The 27853-nt window shown below is 42.4% G+C and overlaps 1 protein-coding gene and 1 long non-coding RNA gene across 3 annotated transcripts in view; one reads left to right on the forward strand and one right to left on the reverse strand.

Annotated features, from left to right (window-relative positions):
• The window catches only part of Srgap1 (SLIT-ROBO Rho GTPase activating protein 1), a 148756-nt gene extending 131621 nt beyond the window's left edge, over positions 1 to 17135 (forward strand). For both annotated transcript variants that reach the window (XM_013520989.1, XM_013520990.1), the window contains exons 18-21: positions 2321 to 2501; positions 3682 to 3816; positions 3950 to 4289; positions 12071 to 17135. In XM_013520989.1, coding sequence (XP_013376443.1) covers positions 2321 to 2501; positions 3682 to 3816; positions 3950 to 4289; positions 12071 to 12448 — 1034 coding nt within the window. In that variant the 3' untranslated portion in view covers positions 12449 to 17135. The remainder of the gene's footprint in view (positions 1 to 2320; positions 2502 to 3681; positions 3817 to 3949; positions 4290 to 12070) is intronic.
• LOC106149973 lies at positions 9142 to 23618 on the reverse strand. The gene is made up of 3 exons (XR_001236473.1): positions 23432 to 23618; positions 9414 to 9453; positions 9142 to 9334 (listed from the first exon to the last, which is right to left on the reverse strand). It is a non-coding gene; the product is annotated as an uncharacterized LOC106149973 (long non-coding RNA).
• Between the last annotated feature and the right edge of the window lie 4235 nt (positions 23619 to 27853).

Raw genomic sequence — 27853 nt, forward strand, 5'->3', positions numbered from 1 at the left:
AAGAATTAAAAGCATCGTACCACAGGAATATATATACACACCCATGTTTATAGTGAATTTGTAATAGCTAAATTTTAGAATTTGTACAGTTCTAATTTGTACAAATTTAATAGCTAAATTTTAGAATCAGCCCAAATGCCCATTAATGGATGAACAGATAAAGAAGATGTGATATTTTTATACAGTGGAGTACTACTCAGCCATAAAGAAAGATAAACTTAAGATACTTCTACCCAAAGAGATGCACCTTGAGGCCATACTCTTACATGACATAAATTGAACACGTGTAAGTACTGTATTACTTCTCTGGTGTGAGAAGCTAAAAGTGTAAATAAGCACCAAAATGTATAAAAGATATTGGGAAATGGGAAGAAAATGTTCAAATGGGAAGGGCAAGAAGGGAGGGGAAACAGGGAAAAGAAGAAAGAGGGAAAAAGAATAGAAGGGAAAAATGGAAACAAAACTTTTGGAAATACGGAGCAGAAGACGTGTTGAAGGGAGAAGAGGGATTGGGGGAAGGAAAGAAGAATCAAAACGTATTACACAGCCAGACACAGTGGCGCACACCTGTAATCCCAGCACTCTGGAGGCTGAGGCAGGAGGATCCTTGCAAGTTCGAGGCCAGCTTGGGCTACAAAGTGAGTTCAAAGCCAGCCCAAACGGCAGCGAGACCCTGTGTCCAAAAAAAAAAAAGATACTTACCTCTACAAACGCTCTATGATGAATGTGATCAAGATACATATATCCAATAAAAAATTAAAATTAGTGTAAATGTAAGTACTGAAGTGTAAATTATAAAGTGTAAAAAACATATTGAAGATATTACAGTGAAGTCTGGGCAAAATAAAATCTTTTAAATAGCAGTATTTGTTACCAAGGGAAATAGAAAACCATTTCCTGTGGAATTTTTGATGGATTTTAGTCCGTTACATTGTACATACTCCGGAGTATTTTGAAGTGAGCACATGCCCCGCTTTTAGCAAGTCTGCTCAGTTTTGGCAAGGTGGATCAGAAGCGTATCGCCTGTGTGGACAGCGGGATAAAGACGTGCTGATGAGCGCGGAGAGGATGCTTGCTGAGAGGACTTCCCCGTGAGAAGCTGAATCAGAAGAGCCTCTCTCCCTGGGCATCACTTCGTCCTCGTGTTGGCCTTTCCTACTTGGTCACGATTGAAGCAGTGAAACCCAGTTCCAGGCCCAGAGTTCAATGTCGTCTTTATTATTTTCAGCTTTTTACTAAGGTCGTGGTAGTTTTGCATGCAGTTATAAGCGACAGTACGGAAAGATTCCACGTGCCCCGTAGTGCGGTATCCCGGGCAGGAAACGGATGATGCGGTCCCCGCCATGTCCACGTTGTGTCCGTGTCACGTACGCTCCTTTGCGTCTGCTGACTTACAGTTTCATCGCATGTACAGAGTTGTGTGACCCAGTCATAGTCAGGCTAAAGGACAGTTGCGTGACCAGGCGTCCTTACACTGCCCTTTATACCCTCGGTCGCTTCCTTCATCATCTTCCCAGCCAGCACCCCGCCCCCACTCACCTGTCGTCCAGTTCCATAATTACGCCCTTTGAAGAGTACTGCACAAATGCATTTATACAGGATGTGCTCCTTTGAGACTTGACTTCTTTCACTTGTTTTTCTTTTTTTGTCGAATATCTCTTAATTGCTACAAAACATCATTTTTGATGTGATCTTTTAATTTCAGTAGAGAGCAGTGTAAGGTATGCTTGTTTCATAATTAAGATCCAAAATTTGTCATTAGTGCAGAAGAAAAGTTATTACTTTTGCTGTTAGCGTGATGATTTGATGGTACAAAAAATTAGGAAATGAAAGGTGTTCAAATAGTATTCATTTGGTAATTTTACTTGATTTTTTGAAAACTAAGCTAGTAAAGCATAAACATCCTAGTGTTTTCTGGGATAGTGATTTTTCATTAACATGTTACAAGGGAAACTCTGTCAATGTCAAAAAACAGCGGAGCAGCTCTGGAGGATATTATGACCAAGGTGCGATTGTGTATGTTATGTTGCAGAGTTGACATATTTTTATGAGATGGTTGTCATATCTCTTTTGAGAAACTGGAAATTAAGATACAATGTTCAATTTTTCTTTGCCTGAAGAACCGGTGACAGACAGAGAATAATTTTCTGTGTGTCTTTTCACTGCCTGTTTCCTCCTCCTCGATGGTTTTTTTTATTACTGTTCAGTGTGGATATTAAAATGGCCTCTTTGTTTCCAGAGCCCCGTATCATTTTCAGAGAGTGTATCTCGCCTGTCTGTCAACCCTGTCCCTTTCCATTTTCTGGTGTGTTCTTTATAGAATGTGAGCCCATCGAAGCAATAGCCAAGTTTGACTACGTTGGGCGGTCTGCCCGAGAACTGTCCTTCAAGAAGGGCGCCTCCCTGCTGCTGTACCACCGCGCCTCTGAGGACTGGTGGGAAGGCAGACACAACGGGATTGACGGGCTTGTGCCGCACCAGTACATCGTGGTGCAGGACATGTGAGTATTCCCCACCTCAGCTGCCTGGGTGCTCTCAGCAGGGCGTCCTACCTGTGGTTCTTAAGCTGAGGCGGGTCTTCTGAGAAAAGCACAAGAGATTACAGAAGGGAAAACTTCCGAGCCGGACTCCATTCTTCACCTTCGGGCTCTGTGCTAATAGTACTTCAGGACCAGCAGGTAGTCACTGCCCACATGTGCCAGGCCGGTTGGCGCAGCTACCGGTGGGAGACATCTTCCGGCACTTTCATAGAGAAATCACTTCTATGCCGGGGATATTCAGCGGCACAGCGCCTGCCTGGCAAGCACAAGGTCGTGAGTTCGAGTCTCGGTACGAAAAAAAAAGAGAGAGAGAAAGAAATCACCTGCAGAGAACGGCTCTGAGAGCTGAAGGGACACTACTGGTTGCACAAACAGCAGCCCTCTCCTCTTGACGTTCCCGAGAGCAGGTGCTGGTTCACAGTCTGAAGCAGTCACCTCGAGGATTTCTGCTGTTGTCCTAAGTATGCTCAGAAAGCTCTCATTTCAAAAATACTAGGGAATGGGAAAACGGCCACAAAAAATTAAATGAAAGAAACAGCTTACCAAATAATGTATACTGTGTGATCCCTATTTTCTGAGTTTTGTATCTGACAACATGTTGCCAATCTAAGAGTAGCTTTTCAAGGGAAAGAGAAATGTACTATATAAAATGTATGAAAGTATTTAATGATTTAGTATAACTTTAGAAATATTAAAATGAATAGATCAGAATCCAAGCAATATTATGTGTATATATAAACGTGGAGTCATATATATCTAAACTATAGATAGCCACAGTATAACTATCATATGCACATATTCATATATATATATTCCTTTGGCATAGGAAAAAGTTCTAACAATAGTTGTCTCTAGATATTATAGATGATTATTATTTTACTCTTTTTTGTATATCTGAAGTTATCGATTTACCTACAACAAAACAATGATTTTTAGATGAAAAGTGCATTAATTAAAAAAAAATTCGTATATATGTAAATGCCAGGCTTTTTTTTTTTTGGTACTGGGAATCAAACTCACGACCTCGCGCTTGCCAGGCAGGCACTGTGCCTCTGAGCTACATCCCTGGCCCGTTTTTTTTTTTTTCTTTTGCTTCCACTCATTTAGCAAAAGATCCTCACTTGGATTCTCACTGTTTTAGGGATGACACGTTTTCAGACACTCTCAGCCAGAAAGCCGACAGTGAGGCCAGCAGCGGCCCGGTCACGGAAGACAAGGCCTCCTCCAAGGACATGAACTCGCCCACGGAGCGCCATTCTGATGGCTACTCGGCCAGGTAGGCGGGGCCCGCTGGCCAGGCCCGAGGCCTCTGCCTCTCCGAGGGCGCTAAGGAGCCCCATTCCTCCGCCTGGCCGTGCGGCTCGGTGTGACGAGCTCTCCTGTTTCTCTCTCTGTCTGTGGCTGTCCAGACAAAGAAAACGAGGAGAGCCCCCCGCTCCGCTGAGGCGTCCCGGCAGGACCAGCGATGGCCACTGCCCCCTCCACCCGCCGCATGCTCTTCCCAACCCCTCGGTCGACCTGGGCTCCCCCAACCTGGCCGGTCAGCCCCGCGGCCTGCTGCAGAACCGTGGCCTCAACAACGACAGCCCCGAGAGGAGGCGCCGGCCTGGCCACGGCAGCCTCACCAACATCAGCCGGCACGACTCCCTCAAGAAGATTGACAGCCCTCCTATCCGAAGGTCCACGTCGTCAGGGCAGTACACGGGCTTCAATGACCACAAGCCGCTGGACCCAGAGACGATTGCTCAGGTACAGTTAGTTCTCTTCATGGGCTGTTGCGTTTCAAACCCCTCAGCGTGACGCAGGTGACATGAAGGGTTTGTATTCTCTAGCTGTGTTTCTGTGTAGACCCGCCCAAATAACACTCAAAGGAAATTAGCTCATCTGTAATTTGAGGCCTGGCTGTAAGTCTCATTTGAAGCACTGTTTGTTATTTGAAAGACCCTAGTGCAGACTTCGGTACATAGCAGCTTTTATATTAGTTTAAACAGAAACGTAGGAGGAATTTAGGAAGTGGGATATAGCAGCCCATCTCCGGTGAATAGCCAGGAAATTTTTGGAAAAAAAAAAGAATGAGAAAGGACTAACCCTAGCAGGTTCTGGATAAATTCCAAAGTAGGAAGAGAGAGAAATGGATGGAACAGAACGGAAAGCCCAGAAACAGAGTGATAAAGATGACCCTGCTAGCTGGGGGAGCAGTGTTAATAGTGGTTACGGTAAGAACGGCAGAACCGGATCCTGTGCATCCTTCGGACACACACATCTCCCCTTCCCAGTGCTGACGGTAGGAAGCGGCAGTTTCCATTAATACTGTCTGCCTTTGTCAGCTCTAATTATTTCTTTCTAATAATTAGAACTGACAGAGTACAACAGTATTAATGAAATTGCCCATTGCTCTATCATTGTGTCCTCTGCTTTTCTTCATGCAGCATAAGGTAGCAGAAAATATATTGACACCTAGTAATAGGAGGTGAGTTGCTTCAGAGTTTGACATTTGAGTAATCTAAAGCATCTTCCCCCTATCGCTGAAGCCTAAGAACTACCAAAATAGATTTTTTTTAAAAGAGGGAGAACAAATGAGAACTGAATAAAATAAACCAGAGCAGGTACCGCAGATGGATTAATCTTAATGAAAAGTACCCAAGGAAACCTGCCCCAATATGACACATTTCTAAGCTATTTTGAGTGTCCTAAGGAAAGAAAATTTTGGAAAACAAATTACAAGTAGATTGTGTGAGGAGTTGAATGTGTTTTTTAAAAATTAAATGAATGTTAAGTGTGCAACAGTTTCTCAACAAGAATCAAAAAGGCTTTGGACCTTTTTGGTTTTTTTCTATTAAAGTGCTACGTAAGGCCCTTTGAGACAAACTTAGAAGCAGCGATATTTGATTAGAGCAGAATGTAATGATTTGAGAACCCGTAACATCACTGTATGTAATAACCAATGAAACCTTACTTGGGTCAGGGAGACACTGAGGAACTGGGGAGTAGGAAGACATAAATTCTGTGTAACGCTTTTGTTTCTAGATCCAAGAAATTCTTTTATTATAAATCATAAAAATAAAAACTCAGCAGCTAAAACAGGCTCTACACATACTGTCTGGGGAAAATACTTGTAAATAAGCATCCATATGACTAGCAGCAAATGGAAATCACATATGAAAGTGATCACTTGCAAAGTGATGTCACCCTCACAAAACGGCTCCCAGCTTTGTTTGTGCTGTTTATCTTTCCATCTCTCATCCTCAGATTTTCCCATGAAGGCAAGTGAACATGTTTTGCATCATGGTTTGCATACAAAAATAGGCAAATTCTTTTATCAAAAAAATCAGCTGAATCCCTTAGTGGAGATTTCTTTGAAGGACACATTATCCTTGTGTGATCATCATATTCTCATTTTCATTATGGAGACTAACTTCATGTCATGTCTGGCTCATTCGTTTAACAAACTTACTTGTCACTTACTGTATTCCAGGTCCTGTGATAGGTTTCTGTAGCGAAAAAGTTAAGAAGTGGCTGCTTTCCAGCCTGTACACCCATCGACAGACAATGGGATAAAGAAAATGTGCTGTCGGGCTGGGGATTTAGCTCAGCGGCACAGCGCCTGCCTGGCAAGCGCAACATCATGAGTTCGATTCCTGGTACCGAAAAAAAAAAAAAAGGAAATGTGCTATCTATACACAGAGGAATACCGTGACAAATTTGAGACATTTCTGGGAAAATGGTTGCACTTGGAAAATATAATGTTGGGTGAAATAAGCCAGACAGACACACAAGCTTAAATACTGTGTGATAGCTCTCACTTGAGTGAGGCAGAGTACAAACGAAGAAATGATGAAGGAGGGATGACAAGGGACAAGGGGACAGGTCTCTTGCGATGGGGAAGTGGTCCAGGGGAACCGGGGTGAGCAGGAGGAGAAGGGGAGATGGGAGGAATGAAGCTGTGCCATGTGCAGAAACCCAGTCACCCCAAGTAATGTAGAACATTAGATGCCATGATGTGAGATAGGACGTATAACATCAACAAGTACAGAAAAAAGGCTAGGGGTCCAGGGGAGCAGGGGAAGAAGGGGATTTTTTTAAAAAGCTGTAACATGTACCTGTAACCACTGCCCAAGTTGAGTGTAAACCACAGGAATTGTCAACATGTACTAATAAAAACATTTTAAGTAGCTGCTTCCTCAGAGTGCCTGCAGTATAGTGGGAGAGAAGGATGTGGAAATCAGTTACTGCTGTGCAGTGGTATAAGCATTATGCTCCAGGAAGTCCTAGGGATGCCGCGAGGAGACATCGATCGTCCAAGGGCAGGTTTTCTATCCCACCTCACATGACACTGCTCTTTGCATTGTGACTTCTAAAGATCATTTTAAAATTTGCCACCTTAACCATATTGAAGTACGTAGTTCAGTAACAGTATAGTTCAGCCAGGCCTGGTGGCACACATCTATAATCCCAGCACTTGGAAGGCTGAGGCAGGAGGAGTGCTGTGAGTTCAAGGCCAGCCTGACTACATGGCCAGATCCTGTCTCAAAAAACAAACAAAAACCAGTATAGTTCGGTGTATTCACGTTCTTGTGAAACGCTTGTCCAGAACTTTTTCATCTTACAAAACTGAACTCTCTGCCCATTAAACAAGTCTCCATTATTCCTTCCCTCAACCCCTGTGATCACCATCTGCTCTCTGTTTTTATAAATGTGACTTCAAATCCTGCATATAAATGGAATCATACAGTATTTATATTTTTTGTCACTTATTTAACATAATGTCTTTAAGGCACACCCATGTTATAATATAAAGATAATAAAAAGATTTCCTTCTTTTTAAAGGCTAAATGACATTCCATTGTGTTTATAGATGCCATATTCATTTATTCACTGATGGTACATACTTCACCTTTTTGAAATAAATATTTTGTAATTCCCCTTTATGACCTGAAATAAATTGATTGATGGTATATCTAACTTGAAAGATAGGTAAAGCTCTAAATATAACATAAAAAAGAAAATAAATATTTATAAAATTAAATGTATTTCAGTTCATTGTTTAATTTTTCATTTTCCATGGGGTATGGTGTAATAATTTGATGCATGTATACAGTATGTACTCATCAAATCAGGAAAATGACCATTTCTGTCTTCTTAAAATATTATCATCTCTTTGGGTTTGGGTCCTTCAAGCTCTTCTAGTTCTTTATAAATATAATAAATTTTTGTGTACTGTAGTCACCCTACCATGGCTAGGAGTACTAGAATTTACTCCTATGTACATTAATTATTTATTACACTAGAAGACAAGTAGTACAGTCTTTCCACCTACACATAGACTTTCTATAAATGCAACAATTAAAAATGCACATTGAGCTGGGCATGGTGACGCATACCTGTAATCCTGGTACTCGGAGAGGCTGACATAGGAGGACTACAAGTTAATGACTTAGCAAAACCCCTGTCTCTAAGAAATTAAAAAGAAATAGGCTGGGGATATAGCTCTGTGCAAAAGCCCTGGGTACCATGAAAAACAAACAAATAAAAATATACATGGTTATGAGAGTGTTGAGTTAATTCAGTTAACTTATATTCCATAAAAGGTGTTCCTATTAATGATGTGATTTTTCTCCAAAAGGATAGACAACTCTTGGCCATGGCCATACAGTTCAAATCAAAGAATAATATATATGACAGCTATACCCCTGGAAAATTTAATATTATGAAAAATATTTTGTGTTTTTATATTGTAAATAAATAACAATCACACATTCTCCAGAGAATAATACTGATTTGGGAATAGCAGAACATGGCAATGGGAATGTGTGTGCTATGGTAAACTATGGGCACATTCAAAGAGGCTGACGCAAAGGGACATTTTTAAAGGTGAAATGAACTAGATTATGCTGTTTTGAAGTAGTTAGCCTTGACTACAAGGACTCACAAGAGAGGTGGCACCAGTCCAAGGTTGAACTGACAGTTGCTGGACAGATGTCCTTGCAAAAGTATTTCCTGTGCAAGATTACAGTGGCCTTTGTGCAAGGTTGTGGTTCTGGCAGAGTCTTTCGTGAACAGTTCTTGTTATCAGGCATACATGAATAAGAACCCCTCCTTTAGAGTTCTAGCTTCACTTATTGTTTTGGTTAGAGCTTAACAAAAGTGATTCCATTTGGATTCTGACAGTTTTCACAACAAAAAGGAATTAGAAGTTGTATGAGCATGTCAGTAAAATAGAGTTGTCTGTCACTTGTCTCCACCTTAAAAAGGGGCCACAATAAAGAGGAATGAAACAACTTAGATCCAGTTGGTGTACATAGAGAGCAGGAAAGAAGTGATGTGATCCCTGTAGAACGTGAGAAGTCAGGACAACGCCAAAGAGAGGAGAGCAAGGCATCCTGCCTCTTCCATACTATCCCCTACCCAGATCAATTCAGAGCCTAGAACGTCTTCTCTTTATAGGAAAAAGGTGAGCTGAAGATTCCCAACAGTCCTCAGCCCCTCACAGCTCGAAGAGTTCCCCCAGAGTTGATGTTTGCCACAGAGTGTTACACGGAATGTAAGAGACAAGAGAGACCAGATGGGAAGCTAGAGGACTTTATTTTCAGATGTACATCAGCTCAGCCGTTAACAACAACATGGCTGAGCAGAGGACATATTCCAGCTTTTATACATTCGGTCTTTGGCATGGAACTTCTGGGTGGGCAGAATGAGAACAAAGGCAGCTGGTCAAGCTGTGATGGGTTTGTATCTTGGTGGCCATGTTCAAACATAATAGGATGTTATGGGAACAGGAGGTTATAAAATTTCATCTACAGGGATAAAAGTTGCAGCTTCATTACCCCCTTCAATGCTTTTTATAAATGAGTTTTAATAGAGACCGTCACTTACCTCATTACGGGAGGTTGGCTCCCTATTGGTAGAGGAAGAACTGTAACAAAAAGGAAAAGGGACTTATGTTGCCATTGTATCCCTACGTGGATCCTCAGAGTCTGGCTGTGTGTAGACTGATCAGCTTCCAGAGTGACCAGCGCAGGGCTATTATTTCTAAAGCTTTGGCTGTGCATAGACTAGTCAGCTTCCGGGGTGACTAGAACAGGGCTGTTGTTTCTGGTGGTGGCCCAACCTCGGTCACAAGATCAGCTGGTCGCAGGGTGGTCTGGATCCCGCTGGCCGGTCCACCTGTCTGGAGTCATTGGCTTTTCCCTACTGTACTGAATCTAAGGCACAGTTTTTGTAACTTTAACAGCAGTAGGGGTAGTCAGTATTACAGTATGAGGCCCATCCTCAGAGTGGTTGGATTTTATTTTTTGATCCAAACAAAGTCCCCAGGTTTGAATGGGTGTACTGGGTCTGTCACGCTTACAGGAATTTTTTATACCTAACCATGGATATCTTGGATTGGCTATTTCCAAAACCTGTATTTGTCTCCTTAGGGTCAGTTTGTTGTTTGTTTTTTTAATTTTACCAAGATCATCACTAATTTTATCTATGATTGAAGGTGACCAACCAAAAAGGGTTTTGTAAGAGGAATACCTAGTTTTTTTGGTGGGACTACACTGGACACAGAGGAGGACCATAGGCAGGACTTGACCCATCTCAAGTGTGTTTCTTGACAATACTTTTTAGCAATTGTTTGAATATCCAGTTCCTGTGTTCTGCCTTTCCAAAGGGGTCCTCTCCAAGGCACATTATAATCAGGTGGTCAAAAGTCAAAGAGAATTCTAAAACAGCAAGGGGCTGACATTAAGTCACATATAAAGGAATCTTTATTAGACTAACAGCAGATTTCTTAGCAGAAACCTTGCAAGTTAGGAGAAAATATTTAAAATGTTGAAAGAAAAAAAGCGCTTATGGACAAACTTCAAAAATAAAAATAAAATTCTTTCTCAGATAAGCAAAAACAAGAAATTATCACAAGACCAGCCTTACAGGAAACATTTAAGGGAGTCCTACATCCAGAAGTGAAAGGGCGATATCTACGATTGTAAAAACATGAGAAAGTGTAAAATTCATTGCTAGTATATTTACACAAATGAGAAAAGAAAGAATTGATCTTTCTTACTGTAGAATACCACCAATCCACAAAGATTAACAATAAGAGAGGAAGAACAAAGGATATATAAATCAAACAGAAAATAAAAAGACCCAAATATATACTGCCTACAAGAAACCAACCTCACCAGTAAAGCTATACAGACTGAAAGTGAGAGGATAGAAATGCATATTCTATGCAAACAAAGACAATATAAAGTAGGAGTAGCTATACTTATATCAGATAAAAACAGACTTCATGTCAAAAACTAGAGAGAGAGAGACAGAGATCATTATGTAATAATGAAAGCATCAACTAGCCAAGAGGATATAACAATCATAAAAATATACATCCCCCAATACCAGACCACCCAAATATATAAAGTAAATAGTACTAGAGCTATAAGAAGACATAGTCCCCAATACAATAATATTTTAGGACTTCATACTCCTACTTTCATCAGTGGACAGATAGCCAAACATAACATCAACCAAAAAAATCAGATTTAAACTGATACTAAATAGACCTAATGTGTTTACAAAACATTTCATCCAACAGCTACAGAAATACACATTTTTCTTATCAGCACATGGAACATTCTCCAGGACAGATCATGTGTTAGGACACAAAACAAGTCTCAACAAATTTTAAAAATTTAATCATATATTATTCCTTCTCTGGGCACATGAATAAAATTAGAAATAAACATGAGGGAAGGTGGAAATTATACCCACACAGAATTTGAAATTAAACAACATTCTCCTGGATGACCAATGGATCAATGAAGAAATTATTAGGGAAATTCAAAAACATCTTGAAACAAATGAAAATAGGAGCCTAGCACACCAAAACCTGTGGGATATGGCAAAACCGTGCTAAAAGAGAAGTTTACAGCAATAAATGCCTACATTAAAAAAAATTTCAAATACACAAACCTATCAATGCAACTTAAGAAACTGGAAAAGCAGAAACAAATCAACAGCTAAATTTAGATCAACTTTTCATGCCTATACCTTGTAATCTGAGCAACTACGTTGAAGATTACAGTACCCAGTGTATTAACCATTGTTAATCTCCTATTTTGTTTTGAAATTCTGTATCGTTATTTTTATTGTTTTTTCCCCTTCAAAAAAAAAAATTTTAAGATAAATGCAAAGTAAAAGTAAATGTCTTCCTTCCTATTGCAATTCATTTCTTGGGAAATTGTTGCAGTATGTAATTTAAAATAAGTTGAAATAGAATTCTACGTCACCGAGTCGGTATGCAAGGTCAAGACCGTCAGAAGGCTGTCTAGCATCTGAAGAGGAGAAATGTTTAAGGTTCCACGAGCCATTGTATCTTGGTCTCCAGAACAGTTAGTCAAATTAATCACATGAGACAGCCTGATGTTTATACACTCTACAGTCTGTGAAGTCATACTCTTTACTGGCCTGTTTTCTTGTAAATTAAATATGCGGATTTCTGTATATTAGTAGTAATTATCACTCTGTTCTTTCTGGTTCCTTTTCGATAGGATATTGAAGAGACGATGAACACTGCTCTGAATGAACTCCGAGAACTGGAGAGACAGAGCACAGCAAAGCATGCACCTGATGTGGTGCTGGATACCTTGGAACAAGTGAAAAACTCTCCCACCCCTGCCGCCTCCACAGAGTCTCTCAGCCCTCTGCACAGCGTTGCCCTCAGGAGCTCAGAGCCTCAGATCCGACGCAGCACTAGCTCCTCCAGTGACACGATGAGCACTTTCAAGCCTATGGTGGCGCCCAGGATGGGCGTGCAGCTGAAGCCCCCAGCCCTTAGGCCGAAACCTGCTGTTCTTCCAAAAACAAACCCTACTGTAGGACCTGCCCCGCCTTCCCAGGGCCCAGCAGACAAGTCTTGCACCATGTAAATACCAGCTGAGCAAGGTCATAAGGGGAAGTGATTTTAAAAAGAAAATGGATTCATGACAGAAGTCAGTGATCCAAACTTTCCTTAGTTTTGTGCTTATAACTGGAGATCTTTTGGCTTTTCTATGTTGTCGAATGTAATGTCTAAGACTAGCTAATTTAACACGGGCATTTGTATTTTGTAATTTTTCTAAGTAACTGGACAGATGTCGTTTTAAAGACAACAGAATCACTTAGACTTACTTGAAAATCCAATGCTGCACCACTTGTAATGAAGGCAACACTGCTCCCCGTATTGCACAGTGCTTCAGCTTTAGTGTAGCCCAGAAGAGTCAGAAAGCTCTTGGCTGGAAAGCGGGAGGAAGTGATCTCCGTGTCTTACTAGAGCGTAACCGGTGTTGGAGTGGGACTTGGGGTCATCAAAAGGCGATCAGGGCACTATTGGTAACTGAGTGTAGGCACCACCGATCCCATCCAGTGTGGGAGTCCAGCTTGTGCTAAGGACTTGCATTTTTCACAGTGGGACCCTCCTCCCATGAACTGAATGGACTAAGTGATTGCCTCTTCCATAGCGGTCTAACACAGGTTAGAGCTCCAGTGCTGATTAAATTGAACTAAGAAAGAAGAGAGAGACATCACCTCCAAAGCTACTGCTGCCACTCCATGTATAACCGTAATCAGGCCCTGGAGGACTCCAAGTCCACCCCCTGCATTTACAAAGGACTAGGACAGTCTGAAGACTTTCTGAGGTTGGGGAGATAGCTCGGCGGCACAGCACCTGCCCAGCAAGCGCAAGCGCGAATCCTGAGTTCGATTCCTGATACAAAAAAAAAAAAAAAGACTTTCTGGTTACACCACAAACTTCTATAAAGATCTGTTTTTCTGACTGCCTAGAAAATACTTTCCATCTCCCAGAAATCCCTGTTTTCCTCTGTGGGAAGCATGAATCCTAGGACATGAATCCTAGGTCCAGTCAGGAGTCTCTCACTAAATTACCATGGCTCCATTAAATATACCACAAAAAGTCATCCTAAATTTCAAGTCCTAGTTCTCTCCATTTCTCCTTTGGTGCCACCCCTCTACGGGCTGTGGTACTTGAGTAAAAGCCATAATGGAGCATCACAGGAAGATCACCACATGGGTCCTTCAAGTGTTGTACCTTGGAACCATCACTTTTCCTTTTATGTTTGCACTCTTTGGCATGTGGTCTCTACACAGCTTAATAGTCAACCCAGCCCAATTAAAGAGCCTCTTTCTCTGATCCATGCCCATACTCAATTTTTATTTAGCTCATATTTTTACTATGTTTCTCTGCTATCTTAGTTTTTTTGGTTTTATTTGTAGGGACTGGATGGTGCTGGGATTCTAAGCACACAATCCACCACTGAGCTATATTCCTAAAAATTGTTTTGGATGCCTTTGCTTTTAGTAAGGTACAAATAACCATTGTCCTGACAGCAGCAGTCAATAGCATCTATAGACCTATAAACTTTTTATCTATGCTATCGTTGAACTTCCAGATGAAGAAATACGGATTGCTCCAAGCAAACTCCTTTGGACCACTGTTTTCAAACCTGCAGCCAATTACAGGCCCAGCTAAGGACTGCACAGTATAGACTTTGGTTCATCAGCCCCTTGGTAAATGCATCACGCAGAGGTAGATTCAGATCTGTACTAAAATCAAAATCATTACTTTTATCTTTACCTCAGTTTCCCAGTCTAGTCATTCTGCAACAGGATGAGATCGAATGAATGAACTGTGACCTTTCAGAGTCGCGCTTGCCTGTGGCCTGATTCCATCAGTGGACTGAACAAGTAGTGTTGTTCTTCCCGTCCCTCGCCAGCCTGCCTGTGGATCTCCAGACGTGGGAGAATGTTAAACTTATTAGTTTTCAGAACTACTCTTTTGGCCATTTTTAAAAAGAGGTCCAGCCCAGCATCTGCTCCACCCCAGAGCATTTCTTTGGAGCTTAGTGGTCATTTGACCTTCGGACACCATGGAGACCCAGCAGGACTGAGCTTGGAGTTAGCAGTAACCCTTCTAAATTGTGCTCCCCAAATTCTCTAGAAGATTGAATTTTCCTAATCCCCCGGTTCTTTAAAATAATGAGTTCTTAAAACCTTTTTGCTTCTTTGATGGAAAAGTAAGATGTTAACAGAGGCCAGGGGAAAGGCAGAGGTGTTTGGAATCTATTTTTAAATGCTTTTTACAGGCTTTCACGTTCGCTCTTCAGATATTACTCCTGCAGGTTGTTCTTCAGATAGCTGCCTGGTAATCCTCCCAGGGTGTCCTCGTCCCTGGTGTTCCCACCTATCCCGTATCACTGATTGCCTTTCTAGCCCCTAAATCAGGACCCTGCTGCCTTGGATGACGGAGGACATGCTGCTGTCGACCCTCAGAGGCTGTGCTTTCTTTCAGGAAACAGCTGCTGACTATTAATTCTCCCCTCAGTCCCTTACCCTACTGTCCGTTGTTCTCTCTGTACTCCTGTGTCTCCTCCAGAATTTTCTGCCCTCAACTCCAAGTGAAAGGTAGGACCTCTGATTAAGGACTCAGTAAGGACTTACCTATCCTCACTTTATTTAGTAAAAATATTCAGATTGCAGTGCTAAGACCAAGTATCCTCTTCACAAAGGATCCAAGATGATATCCTGAGAAACTGCAGCAGCTGAGAAGGTTCGCCTGGGACGCAGCCTGCTTTAGGGCCTCAGGGGCAGCACGTGGAGGGCAAGCAGAAGAAAGAGAAAAGAAGGAGCCCCAGAATGTTACGTCCTCATTTCAGGGATCTTAAGTTTTCATGTGCAGTTTAAGGAGAATGTCATTTCGAAGATGGGTAAATTATGGTTCTACAAAGATTATCTGACTCCACCTACGCAAGACTATCTATTCACAGCTGACATAACTGTATGTTCATGTCCCAAAGAACTCACTGAAGTAGATTTGTCAAGCAGCCTTCTGGCTAGGGTTGGGGGTTTGGAGAGTGGGTGTTAGGATAGAAGAGAAAAGTACTTAGTTTACATTTTCTGATGAATGTCACGGAAACTATTTCAGTCGTTAAGCGGGCTTTGCAGAGCTCCACATTCGTGGGCACGTTCAATGTCAGCACCACTGTTCAAAGTTTTATTTGTCTTCACACAAGATAACCTGAGTTGGTGCCTCTTGACCATCTGTCGAATAAGCTACGACAGCTTCCCATTTAATCTACCATCCTGGTGATATCAGTGGTATAAAGCTCCAAGGATCAAATTATGTCCTTCAGTAGTTTCCTGTCATTGTACTTTTGCCATTCCCAAAATGAGTTTACAGTTTATTTAAAATTTAAAAGGGGATGAGTTGGTGGTAGTGTCCTTAGCACTTAGAAATAAGAAACTATAATCTGTCAATTACGCCTCTGAAATTCAAAATTAAACTGTCCCTGGGTCTGGAAAGCGGGTTAGAAGACTTCGAGGGTGGGTCAGTACCCATTTTCTCCTGACCACAGCTGTTAGGGGCCACGAATGCCGTGGGCCTCGGTCTTGCTTTGAGTGATCACCGCAGATGCCCTGAGACACAGGGCAGCTTCGAAGCGAAGGCTGTGTCCGTGTACAGCGCCCTGCCCGGGCCAGCCCTGAGCTGAGCACGCAGCCTCCAGCTGGGCTGGAGCACCAGGCTTTGTTCAGGGTGACCTGGAAACAGATGGGTGAATTAGCTGGAACGTAAGCTCTCAGTTACCCTAGTATACTTTCTTTAAAAAAAAAAAAAATAGTCTACATGGTATAATCCACATGGATACCTGTATCTTTAAATTACGTAGGGAATTTTGTATGTTTAAATAATTGTACTGGGTTCCATAATGCTTATCTTAGAAACTGTTTAGTAAAAGAAAAATATATAAACTGTGCATTTGTGAATGCCCCCGTTAGCGCATTCATGCAAGTTCCATGTGTAGTGTGATGGTTATTATAGATATTTAAAGTATAGTAAGTGGCTGTGTAACAGGAAAGACTTTTACCTGCGTACTTAAGGTAACTCCTGCCCACGTAATTAAATCAGTATTGTCCTTTCCTGTCGGTTTGATTATTTGCAGTACTGGTAGCTTCCTGCTTGTGACTGTTACCTAATTGTGTCTATGTACATCCGTAGTATGTACATGTGAAAGTGCCTTTCTATTGTAGAGGAGTTTAGCCCTGCTCTCGTACTGTTGCCCCACGCTGTGCCCCGCCTTCCTCCTCCCGTCCTTGCTGCCCACCTGGGTGTTGTGACACTTCCTCCTCCACTCCGCCTGCATCCTCTCCATCCCACGTTCCGTGTCTCCATGCTCAGTCACGTCTGCCTCGTGTCCCCGGCGACCATCAGACTGTCTCCTTGTCCTCATAGACGTGGTTGTGCCTTCCTCCCCTGGCAGTGACTCCCCGAGTCCTCCCGTCCCGCCCCTCCACGCCTCGCTCACACACGGCTGCCTGACGTCAGCCTCACCCACGCCGTCCTCTGCCCCTTGCGGTTACGTTCCCTCCCTTCTGAGGTGACAACAACAGGGGCTGCTTTTCCAGTTCTGGAAGAAAAACATGTTTTGTTATTCTGTTGTGACAATGCACTTTTCTGTATAGTACTGTACATTTTGGCATGTACCATTACAGGCTTCAGTATACGGTCGGGTTCGTTCTTCACGGTGTATCTTTGTAATAAATAAGATAGTTCTGGCCACCTTGGTCTGCGTATGATGTGTTGTGATTCTCTGTGGGAAGTTTATTCCTTTCCTTCCTTATCAGTAGTTCTCCCCCAGAGGGCTGGGGTGCATTAAATAATGGGAATTTAAATGTTTTTTTAATGTTGTTTATCTCACTTTCATTTTTGTTCCCTCCTCTGCAAGTGAGGCATTGTGTGCAGACATTGTCTGAGGAGCAGTGGTTTCTTGAGTCATGGACTCAAGGGTAACAAAGGAAAGGCTGTCGAAGAGCATAGTCCTAAACACACACCAGGTTGAAATCTTTCCTTTGAGAAGGACTCGCTGGCATAATAAAACTGATCTGATCCTTTCTTTTATTTGAATAAATTGAAATATGACCCTTAGGTAATTACTCAGTTTAAAATCCCCCAAATATTAATATTTTTTCTTCAAACACAAAAGTTAACTCTTGAGGTCAAGCAAAATACAGAATAGTTTTATAAAACTTTTATTAGTCATGTGCCAGATTGAATATTGCTAAGAGAAGTGGGGTTTAGCCAGACCTGGTGGTGCACACCTATAATCCCAGCACTCAGGAAGCTGAGGCAGGAGGAGCACCATAAGTTGAAGGCCAGCCTGGGCTATATAGTGAGTTCAAGGCTACCCTGAACAACATAGCAAGATTCTGTCTCCAAAAATTAAGTAAAGAAACAGAAACAGAAACGTGGAGTTTAAAAAGTGGCATATAAATCAAAATTAACTTTTGATTGAAGTAGAAAATACACAAATCAGTAGTGTAATACTTTTCACAAAGTAAACACCAGAGTTGGGGTGTGGCTTGGTGGTACAGTACAAGCTTAGCATCCACAAGGCCCAGAGTTCAGTGCCCAGCCCCCTCCTGAAAGAAGACACTAATATATACTCCACCCAGGTCAAGAAATAGCATATTAGCATGTTATCAGATCCCAAAACTACTGTGCTCCTGCCTTTCCAAAATTAACTGGTGTCCTGCAGAGTCACACTAGGGTTTGACTTTGTCTGTCATTTTAACTTTCTGTAAATGCACTCACACAGGTGTAGTTCTTGTGTCTGACTCCTCTGGGTGAAATTTGTGTTTGGGTTGAGCGTGTAGCTCAGCGGTAAAGTGCTTGCCAAGCGGTACAAGGCCTGGGGTCGGGGTTGAGAGGCATCATTCTTAAACTGGCAGTTTTCCCATTTTTATTGACCATATAGAATTCTATCACAAGAATATGCTCAATATTGTACTTTAGTATTTCCTAATTAAAATTTGGGTGTAGTACATAGACGTCTTTTTTTTTTGTACCAGAAATCAAGCTCTTGGAGAAATCTTTAAACCTGAAAAAATAAATGAAAAGAACAACTCCAGCTGTTAAATGAACTGTTTTCCCAAAACATGATGGAAGGAGTGTGAACTAAACCATTGACTAAAAATCCTGCCTAAAGACAGATTGCTTACTTCTATTTTTAAAAAAAATCCAACCTGGAAATATTCCCAATGATACTGAAAGTACTACTACAAGATTTATTTGGTGGCGTAGTTCTTTTATCCAAATAAGTGGGCTTATTTCCAATGCCCACTCTAAGGCCAGGGAGTTGGGTTTAGAGGCTGTCCTAGGGACGAAGCCCAGATTGGACTGTAGAATTGTTCCAGAAAACACCTCACTGCTTCCCATCTCGCTGTCTTCTGTGCTTCAAGCCTCCGCCTGCCGTGGTGCCACATCACCTGCCTCGGCCCATCCCTCTCTACGGGACCAGAGTCCATCAGGTGTATCTGGCTGTTCGTTCCCCCAGATCGTACAGTTCCGTGTGGTTAGAATCTTCGGGAGCCAGGGAAAGGAGTTCTCTGGACTCCTAATGTAGATTAGGTACTTTGAACACCTAACAAGAAAATGTTCCCAAATTTGATCAAGGCTATTGTCAAAAACACCCTGGATGGCCCCAAATCATGGCAAATACCATTCCGTAAGCCTTTTATCCTCATTGGGATTTTGGAAAATAAGATCAGTTATACATTTGGAGAACAACTGTGGCTTTTATGCTATGTTTACATGGTAGGTAGAAATGTTGCTTCTATTATAATAATTTTTTAAAAGTCATTATTGTGTTAAGGCCAGTGGCAGCTCTCTTACTGGGACTGGGCTGAATATCAGATGTGTGTAATTGGGGCTAGGGAAGTGGAAGGGAAAGATTGTTCTTTTTGGAGTCTAACGATGAGTGCGTCATTCGGGATTAATACCCTGAAGATAGGAAGGTGTAAACTGGGAGGCCTCCAGCTCTAGGAGATCTGTAATCCAGTTTCGGTGAAAGCTAGGTACCCGCCTTACGCATACACATCAGCTCGCTATCAGGGGTGCTCCTGAGGGTGTCCGGCTTGCTCCAAGCTGCCTGGGTACAGCTGAAGTGGAGACTGGGTGAATTACCCTCCTAGCGATGACACATTTCACTCATCTTTTGTCCTCGACATACCTAGGGAATGCTTTGGATAACACTCATGTTCCTTTGAATGAACACGAATGCTCGTGTCTGTCAGCAGGGACAGGAAAGAGTCGGCAGTCGTCTGGAGCCGCAGTCAAAATTGAACAATGATTTGACATTAACTTCAACAGGAGGCTTGAGGTTCTAGACCTTTGATGGGTTGCATCCATTAAAAAAAAAAAACTATCATGGTCAAGGTTTGAAATACAAATTACAGTTTGAATTTTGGTCCATAAGCCAAAGAGTATTATTACATTGGTAACAATGTTAGCAGGGGAAGAGGAATCGAAATTTTACGTAGCCAAACTCTGTTATCTGTCCCTCATTCAAGAGACTTCAATACATTAACAGCCCATGCCTCAATTTTCCAAACAAATAATCCATGAGGACGTTTTTACTAAAATTCCCTTCTAAGCTTCATGTTTATTTTGGCAGAGTCGAACTCACGGTCAGTATTTAATTGTGCGTCCTTACTGGGTTTTTCTCCTCCGTAGCAGCTCACATTAGAGTTCTCAAAATACGAATTTTCCTCAGTCCTGGGGCTCCAACCCAGGGCCTTGCGCATGTTAGGCAAGCACTGCACCACTTAGCGACACCCCCAGCCCAGGAAATGTAATTTTTAATAGCTTTATAATATTCTAGCATGGGAACAAACTTTAGTTGGTAATTTTCCTATCATTGCACACATCTGTTTGAAGTTTATTTTCAACTGAAAGTTTGTGTTGAGAGATCTATACATATTAGTATCTGCGTTTTGGATTATTTATTTAGGATTGATTCCCCAAAAGTGAAAACACAGATCAAAGGGCGTAAGCATCTCTAAGTTTCAGGATAAATACCGCAAACCTGTTTTCCAGGAAGACGGCACAAATTTACGTTCCTGCCGGCCATGCAGAACAGTATATAGGTGTAAAGCGCTGTTACCTGTTTCTTTGCCAAAGGACTAGTGGAACGATAGGCAGTCTTCATTGAGGTGCACACCCAGATTTCCAGTGCGCACACCCGTTTATGCACCTTGGCGTCCTAACCCTCAGATACCTCCCTGTCATCTCAGAAGAGCATCAGCAAGTAGGGAGCTTCCTCAGGCATCTTACACGCAACACACCCAAAAACTGAATCCATTTTCTTTCCAAAACATTCTGCACTCTCCACACCCGACGCAGTGTTCTTTTTCTTCCTTTTTTTTAAATCTCCGTGCTAACCCCCTTCCATGCTTTACTCCCCTTTGGCTCCGCTCACGCAGTGACCTAGATAGAGGCCCTGTGCACATTGTCTCCCTTTGCAGTGATTTTCTACACCTTGCTAATCATCCTTCTTAAAAAACTAATCATCATGGTAACATAGCACATACTACACATTGTTTTAAACTTATCACAAAGCCATAGCTAACATGTCAAGGACCAGACTCTCTACTGCAAATGTGGATTAATTAATCCTCCCAAGTAGTCAAGAAAGAGCTACAGCTAATATCATGCTTGTTTTTTTAAAAAATTATTTTAAAGAGAAACAAAAGAAAAAGTCAAAAACAAAACAACAAAATACAATAAAAATGATACAGAATTTCAAAACAAGGTGATAGGAAATTAACAATAGTTGTTATATTACATAATGTTTTCTTCAAAGTAGGTACTCAGATCACCAGACATAGGTATACAAGATCGATAAAACAATCAAGCATTAACTGATCCTTTCAACAAACCAGCAGAAATCAATAGTACAATTATCCCAGCTATCTTGTGTGTGTGAATATATATATTTCCCTTCATTCTTTTTACTATCATTGTTTTCTTTGTTTTGTTTTTTTGTGGTACTGGGAATTGAACTCACGACCTTGTGCTTGCCAGGTAGGCGCGGTGCCGCTGAGCTAAATCCCCATCCCCTTAATATCATTCTTATGAGGAGAAAATCAAGTCACAGAGAGGTTAAGAGCTTGCCAAGGCCAAAGAGCCAGTTAGTGGTGGAGCCAGGATTAAACTGCCAGCCTCCTGGTCCTGGAGGCTGTGCTTGGAAGCACTGCTGTGTTTTACCCTGTAAGGTACTTGTGTCATTCCTTTGCTCAGAAGTCATACTTGGCTCCCCATTGCTGCAGGATCTACAACTGTGTCTCGTTTGTCTTTGTATCCTGAAACCTAGCACACTGTAAACTAAACAGCCAATTGGTAGAATTACAATAAAGTCAAGGTCTACCAGGTCTGGCATCTCGCTGCCCGTTCAGCGGTCTGCTCACCTTTTCTTTCTGTAACCTCTAGCTTCAGTCCTCCCGGGTGATTTTCCCTCGGCCTGCTGGGCTGCACGCTGCCCCCACATAGCCACTCTCATCCTCTACAGTATCTGCCCACCGTGTAACAGTCATCCTTCAAAACTCAACGGACATGTGACATCCTCCAGGAAGCGGTCCCCAAGCACCCTCGCTGTGTTAATTGCTCCCTCCCCTTTGCTTTTGTTTTTTTTTTTGGTTTTTCTCCAGGACCAGGAACCGAACTCACGACCTTGCGCTTGCCAGGCAGACGCTTTGCCGCTGAGCTAAATCCCCAGCAGCCCCCTTTGCTTTTGCTGCACTCACCTCAGCCGGGCTCTCTCCTGAGACAGCTGTGAACACACTGCTCAGGATTCCTCGTCTCATGGAGTGTCCGGCCCACTTAGATAAAAAGCACCAAACAAGCCAACAACTAAATCAGCACGAGCCTTCCAGGCACTGATAACTGCTATAAAAAGCAACCGTGAAACAGAACAGGGTGTCGGGGAAGGGGACAGCTTGAGCGTCAGCTCTGAGGTGGCGGAATCTGAGCTAAGATCTGAATGAGGTGAAGAAAACAGCTACGTGAAACGAGAGAGAAGGACAGCAAGGTGGGGGTGCACGAGAGGACCGCGCTCAGGGCGGTCAAGGCGTCAAAACGTCACTGCGACTTGCACCCTACTGACAAGAGCTGCTGGAGACAAAAATGATGAAGGCCGGAGACGACAGAGCCCGGAAAGATTTGGTGGCCAAGATGAGGTACTGAGGTGGCATTCTAAGTGCAAGCAAACCACTAGGAAGTTCTAAGCAAGCACGTGACAGGTCTGTTTTCTAGAGCTCACCCTGTGAAACCAGAAGAAGATGTCACCTCATAGCCACTAGGATGCACAAGTCAAACGAACAAAACTAGTAATAATGATGTTTTGGGGGGGCCGTGGAGAGACTGGGAACTCTGTGTGCTGCTGGTGACGGTATAAAGTGCTGTAGTGTCTGTGGAGAATAGCAAGGAAAACCCTCAAAGAAACAGAACTATCGTACGAGCCAACCAGCTCACTTCTGGGTATATATCCAAGAAACTGGAAAGAGAGTCTAGAAGAAATAGCTACACGCATGATCATTGTAGCACCATTTGCAATAACTAAGAGATAGAAGCGACTCAAACGTCATCAGGGGATAAATAAATTTGAAAATGTGGTGTGTACAGTGCTAGAGCACTTGTCGAGCAAGCTCAAGGTCCTGGGTTCAGCCCTCAGTAACACACACACCACACACACACACACACACACACTCACACACACATACACTCACACACATACACACCATACACGCACACACATACACACACAGCTCACACACCACACACACACACTCACACAAACATACACACACATACACACCACACACACACCACACACACACCACACACACACTCACACACACATACACACACATACACCACAGTAGTATATACATACAATGAAATATTATTCAGCCTTTTAAAGAAAGGCTATCTTGTTTCACACTATAACATGGATGAACCTTGGGGACATGGTGCTAAGTGAGATAAGCCAGTCACAAAAAGACAAACACCAAAAGATTCTACTTACCCGAGGTATCTAAAGTAATCAAAGTCTTAGGAACAGAAAGCAGATGCATAATTCGTCGTTGCCTAGGGCATGGGGAAGGGTGAGTGGGGAAGAATGATTGCTAATGGGGACGGAATGTTCTTTGGGTGCGATGAATGTTCTAAAATTTATCATGTCGGTTGCAGAACTGTGACTATGCTAACAGCCAGTGAATTTTACACATTAAAGTAGTGTGCTGTTATGACATAGGAATTTTCTCTCAGTGAAGCTGACATCAAAAACCTGACAGAAGCTCTGTTACATAAGAACAAATCTGGTGACTCCTTTAAGCCGTAGAACTGTAGGATCTCTCATGGCTGCTGGTTTGCTCCCTCCGGAGAGGAAATCTCCAGTCTCCTTCTGGGGTGGGAGGGGTCTATTTTCCTGGCTGTGTGGACTTGAGAAAGATCTAACTGCTTCTTGTGTCTACAACTTCCTCTCTGTTTCACAGCACGGAAGCACTGAGGGCAACCAATTTCTGAGTTTTTAGGAAGTTTTCTTGATTTTCCCATTTAGGATTCAACTTTTTCCAAATGTGAAGTTAGTTATTCTTTCTCTGTTTCCTTTTTGTCTTCCAAACCTAACGTAGTTATTATTGTGACCTCTCCTGTTCTCTTTAGCTGTGCGTCCATGACTTTGCATGTGTGTGTGTGTGTGTGTGTGCGTGCACATGTGTGCATGTGCATGTGCAATGTGCGTGTGCGCATACACTCACGTTGGATTGCACCCAAGGCCTTGCACATGCTAGGCACAAGCTCTACCACCGAGCTACGTAACCAACCTAATGTCTCATGAGAAATGTCATTTGTGGTCATTGATGCGGGAGTGGAAGGCTGTCTTAAAATCACTACCTTCAAACAGAAGCTCCACCGTTAGCCTTTGAGCAAAATCCTTTCTGCTGCCTCAGCCAAGGGAGGCTTCTGCTGCTGGCAAGTGAAAGCTCTAACTTACACAAACACCAAGAATTTCCATCGTACTAATAGTGATTCTTAAGCGTAAGCGAACCCCGAATACTAAAGAGTAAATGCTAGTCAGGACCGCACTATTGTCTGCCAGGAGAATTTCCCAAACCCTGCAGTTCCAAAATGGCGTCCAGCTACATCAGCAGGACAGGAACCTCCCGTTTGCTACCTCAAGAGGAGATAAATTGGAAAAGATTCACTCAGAACTTATACTTGCTTTCCTGGGTGGGATCACATTAGCATTTAGACATAAAACAATGGGAGAAAATATTTCATTTCATCTTGGGGGTAGTTTAGTTTTTCTTCAACAAAAAATACTTATAAAAGGAAAAAATAAAGCCAATGAGAAATGAATAAAATTTTCTTATCATGGAGTGCAGTAAAATGTACAACAACTGTTTATTGAATCAATAAAATATCTGACCAAAATGAATAATAAAACAGGTATCCATCATAAAGAGGTTGTAAATTTCTACTGAGAAAAAGAGAAGTTGTGATCTAGCTTGTTTAGAATGGGAGTGAGTTAATAATGAAGAAAAAAACAGTAAGCTTCATGCCTAGGGAACGAAATACTCCCACTAATACAAGATGGGATGAAGAGATTCAAATACATCTGATTATATGTTTTCCACAATCACCTATAGACTTTGAGAATAATTTTTATTTAACAGAGATTTTGAAATAGGAATTTACATGTAGACCAAATGCAGATCATGAATTGGAAAATCTTCCTAGAACTGAGGAATGTATTTGGAATGAAGATATTAAAATTGAGTCTTGATAATGCAAAATGATTGAAAGGTTCTATAAAATAACCACTGGGACTCTCTAGCCATGTGAAAAATATTGATCAGAGTAAAACAACAGGTACCATTCAGCTACTCAGCACAATTCACTCATCGCATTCTAAAAGTTAAGTTGCCCGAGTCCCAACCTCCACCTTCCAGGCACAGTAAAATTTCCAAAAGTCCATGTTCAGCTGGACAAGATAGTGCATGCCTGTAATCCCGCACTCAGGAGGCTGAGGCAGGAGGATCATTGCAAGTTCGAGGCCAGCCTGAACTACATAATGAAACCCTGTCTCAAAAAGACCCCCCCACCCCAAAAGTCCCTGTATTCCCTCCCAGTATCTCATTCTCCTGGGACTACAGGTTCCTTTTTGCTTTTAAGTTCGACCTCAGGGAACGCAGCGGCTGTCTTGCTGCACCCTGTTTCAATATGCTGAGGGTGGCCGAGGAGCCTTGGAGGGCTGCGTCCAAGCAGAGCGGGACAGAGTCCCTGCTTTGCGAACAGACGCAGTGCAGAGGCAGCAGTGTGCTCCCAAGTAGCAAATCTAAAAGGGGCCACACTGACACAGAAAGAAACAGGCACATGTCGGCACACGGCTGAAATGTCCAACAGCTTTTCTGAAGGAGTAAATAAGCATTTCAGTGAAAGCAGAGGCCAAGGGCAGCGTTTACTAAGTCATACTCCAGAGCTGGGTCTAGGGGATGCAGCGGTACCTCTCCAATTGGCGTTTATTTGCTATTCCATCAGGTAGGACAAATGAGGTCAGTCTATCGCTTCCAGCTGTTCTGTGGAAAGCTCTAGAGAGAAATGACTTAACATTGAATGTTACTTTGAACGGTGTAAGGCATATCAAATAACCTCGGTAATATGCAAATTTTATGTATCATGGACATAGGAACCAACAGAAAAAAATAGTGTTTGTGAAATTAGGATAAGCACTCCCATAAGCCAGAGAAGTCCCTGGCTTCTTCCCTCCTGAGCTCAGGAATCTGGGACCAAGGAAATGAATGATGAAATCATTGTTCAGTTTCTGCCTGCAGCTAGAAGCGAGACCGCGCTCCTAATGGCTCGGGGTTCACTACGTCGCCACCTTGCTCTTTTCCTTTTTCACTTTAATGTGTACAGAATGGATCTGTGCTGGGACTCTGCTCTTAGCACTTCCCAACAGTCTGCTCGCTCGTCACCTGTGCATCTGCAGATTTCTTAGATCTTTGCTAAGAAGAGGGTTTTACGGTGAACCCTTATGCTGCACTTGAGAAAGAATTCTGTCTGCTCTGATGAGCAAGGACAGTTAAACACCAAAAAACTAAGGTGAATAATGTTCTAAAAAGGAGAAAAAGCACATCTCCTCCTCACTGGCCCAGTTAAACTCTGATGACATTGTTTGAACTTTAAAAGATGAACCTTAAATTTTATATAATCAGCTGGGTGTGGTGGCGCACGCCTGTAATCCCAGCACTCAGGAGGCTGAGGCAGGAGGACCGTTGCGAGTTCCAGGCCAGCCTGGGCTACAAAGTGAGCTCAAGGTCAGCCTGAACTGCATAGCGAGACCCTGTCTCAAAAAAAAATTTTTTTTGTATAATCTTAGACTCCATAGTTATATACCAAACACATTTGACCATTAATTTTCCCTTCATTTTGTATATGTTTTATTTTAGTTGTTAGTGTTGGCGAGACATTCACTAACTTTGCAATAAAGAAAATTTAAAGTATTATTTTAATGTATGGGGGACAGAGAGAGAGAGCGTCACTGGGGTTGGACACATGAGAGATCATCCATCAATCTTAGAGAGAACTTTGGATTCTTTTTGGCAATTCCCCCTCCCTGCTCCACTTCCGGGGTTCTTTTGTGTACCCCTCAATACTGTGACTTACCAAATATACTTTCCAAAATCCAAGAGCAGGAAAATGCATTAATGATTTCCAAAAGTCTCTGCCAAGTCTATGATTTTTGGAATGAACTCTCCTCCTGGTTGGGCCATAATTAAATTCTAATTAAAGCTAATGTTTGCACTATGTTTTTCTTTGTAAGAGAAAAATTCTTTTTTCTTGCCAGTAAACATTTTTAAACTTACTTCACGGAAAAGAATATCCTATTGATAGGATTCTGGTGGCTGGGAAATCCATTAAAGTTGAACATGGTATTTCCCACTCGTCAAGAGCAAACGGAAAGGGCTTAACTCGGAGCTGGAGGAAATTGTTCCCCTTCAAGAAAAAGTCTAACTCCTTAGTCAAGCAGCAGTGCTGTCACCAAGGGGAGTTTCAGGACAAATCTTGGGAGTTCCCTGAGATAGGCCCTAGATCATTCCAGAAGCTTGGGTATCAGCTTGCCTGGACCTGTGATAGCTCCGCCACTCCACCCCCGAGATTCTTCTGATCAGTGAACTTGAAGTGTGCAGACTATAAAAGGTACCAGGATGCATGTGGGCAGGTAAGATAAACTGACTGGAAATTTAAGCAAAAGGTGAATTTGTTTATAGACTCATAGTTACCTTGAAGGACCCCCAGGAACATCATAGTATGAGGTTTAAAGTCATCGGACTAGGAATTCTCTCAGAGTTATTAGAAGATTCCACTGCATCTTCTACGGTCCTTAGGCCCAGATCCAGGAGCCCCCTCCCGCAAACAGTGGAACTAAGAAGAAAGCAAGAGA

This window comes from Chinchilla lanigera, unplaced genomic scaffold (assembly GCF_000276665.1).
Source record: "Chinchilla lanigera isolate Chin_1 unplaced genomic scaffold, ChiLan1.0 scaffold00057, whole genome shotgun sequence".
In the NCBI taxonomy this organism is placed as follows: Eukaryota; Metazoa; Chordata; class Mammalia; order Rodentia; family Chinchillidae; genus Chinchilla; species Chinchilla lanigera.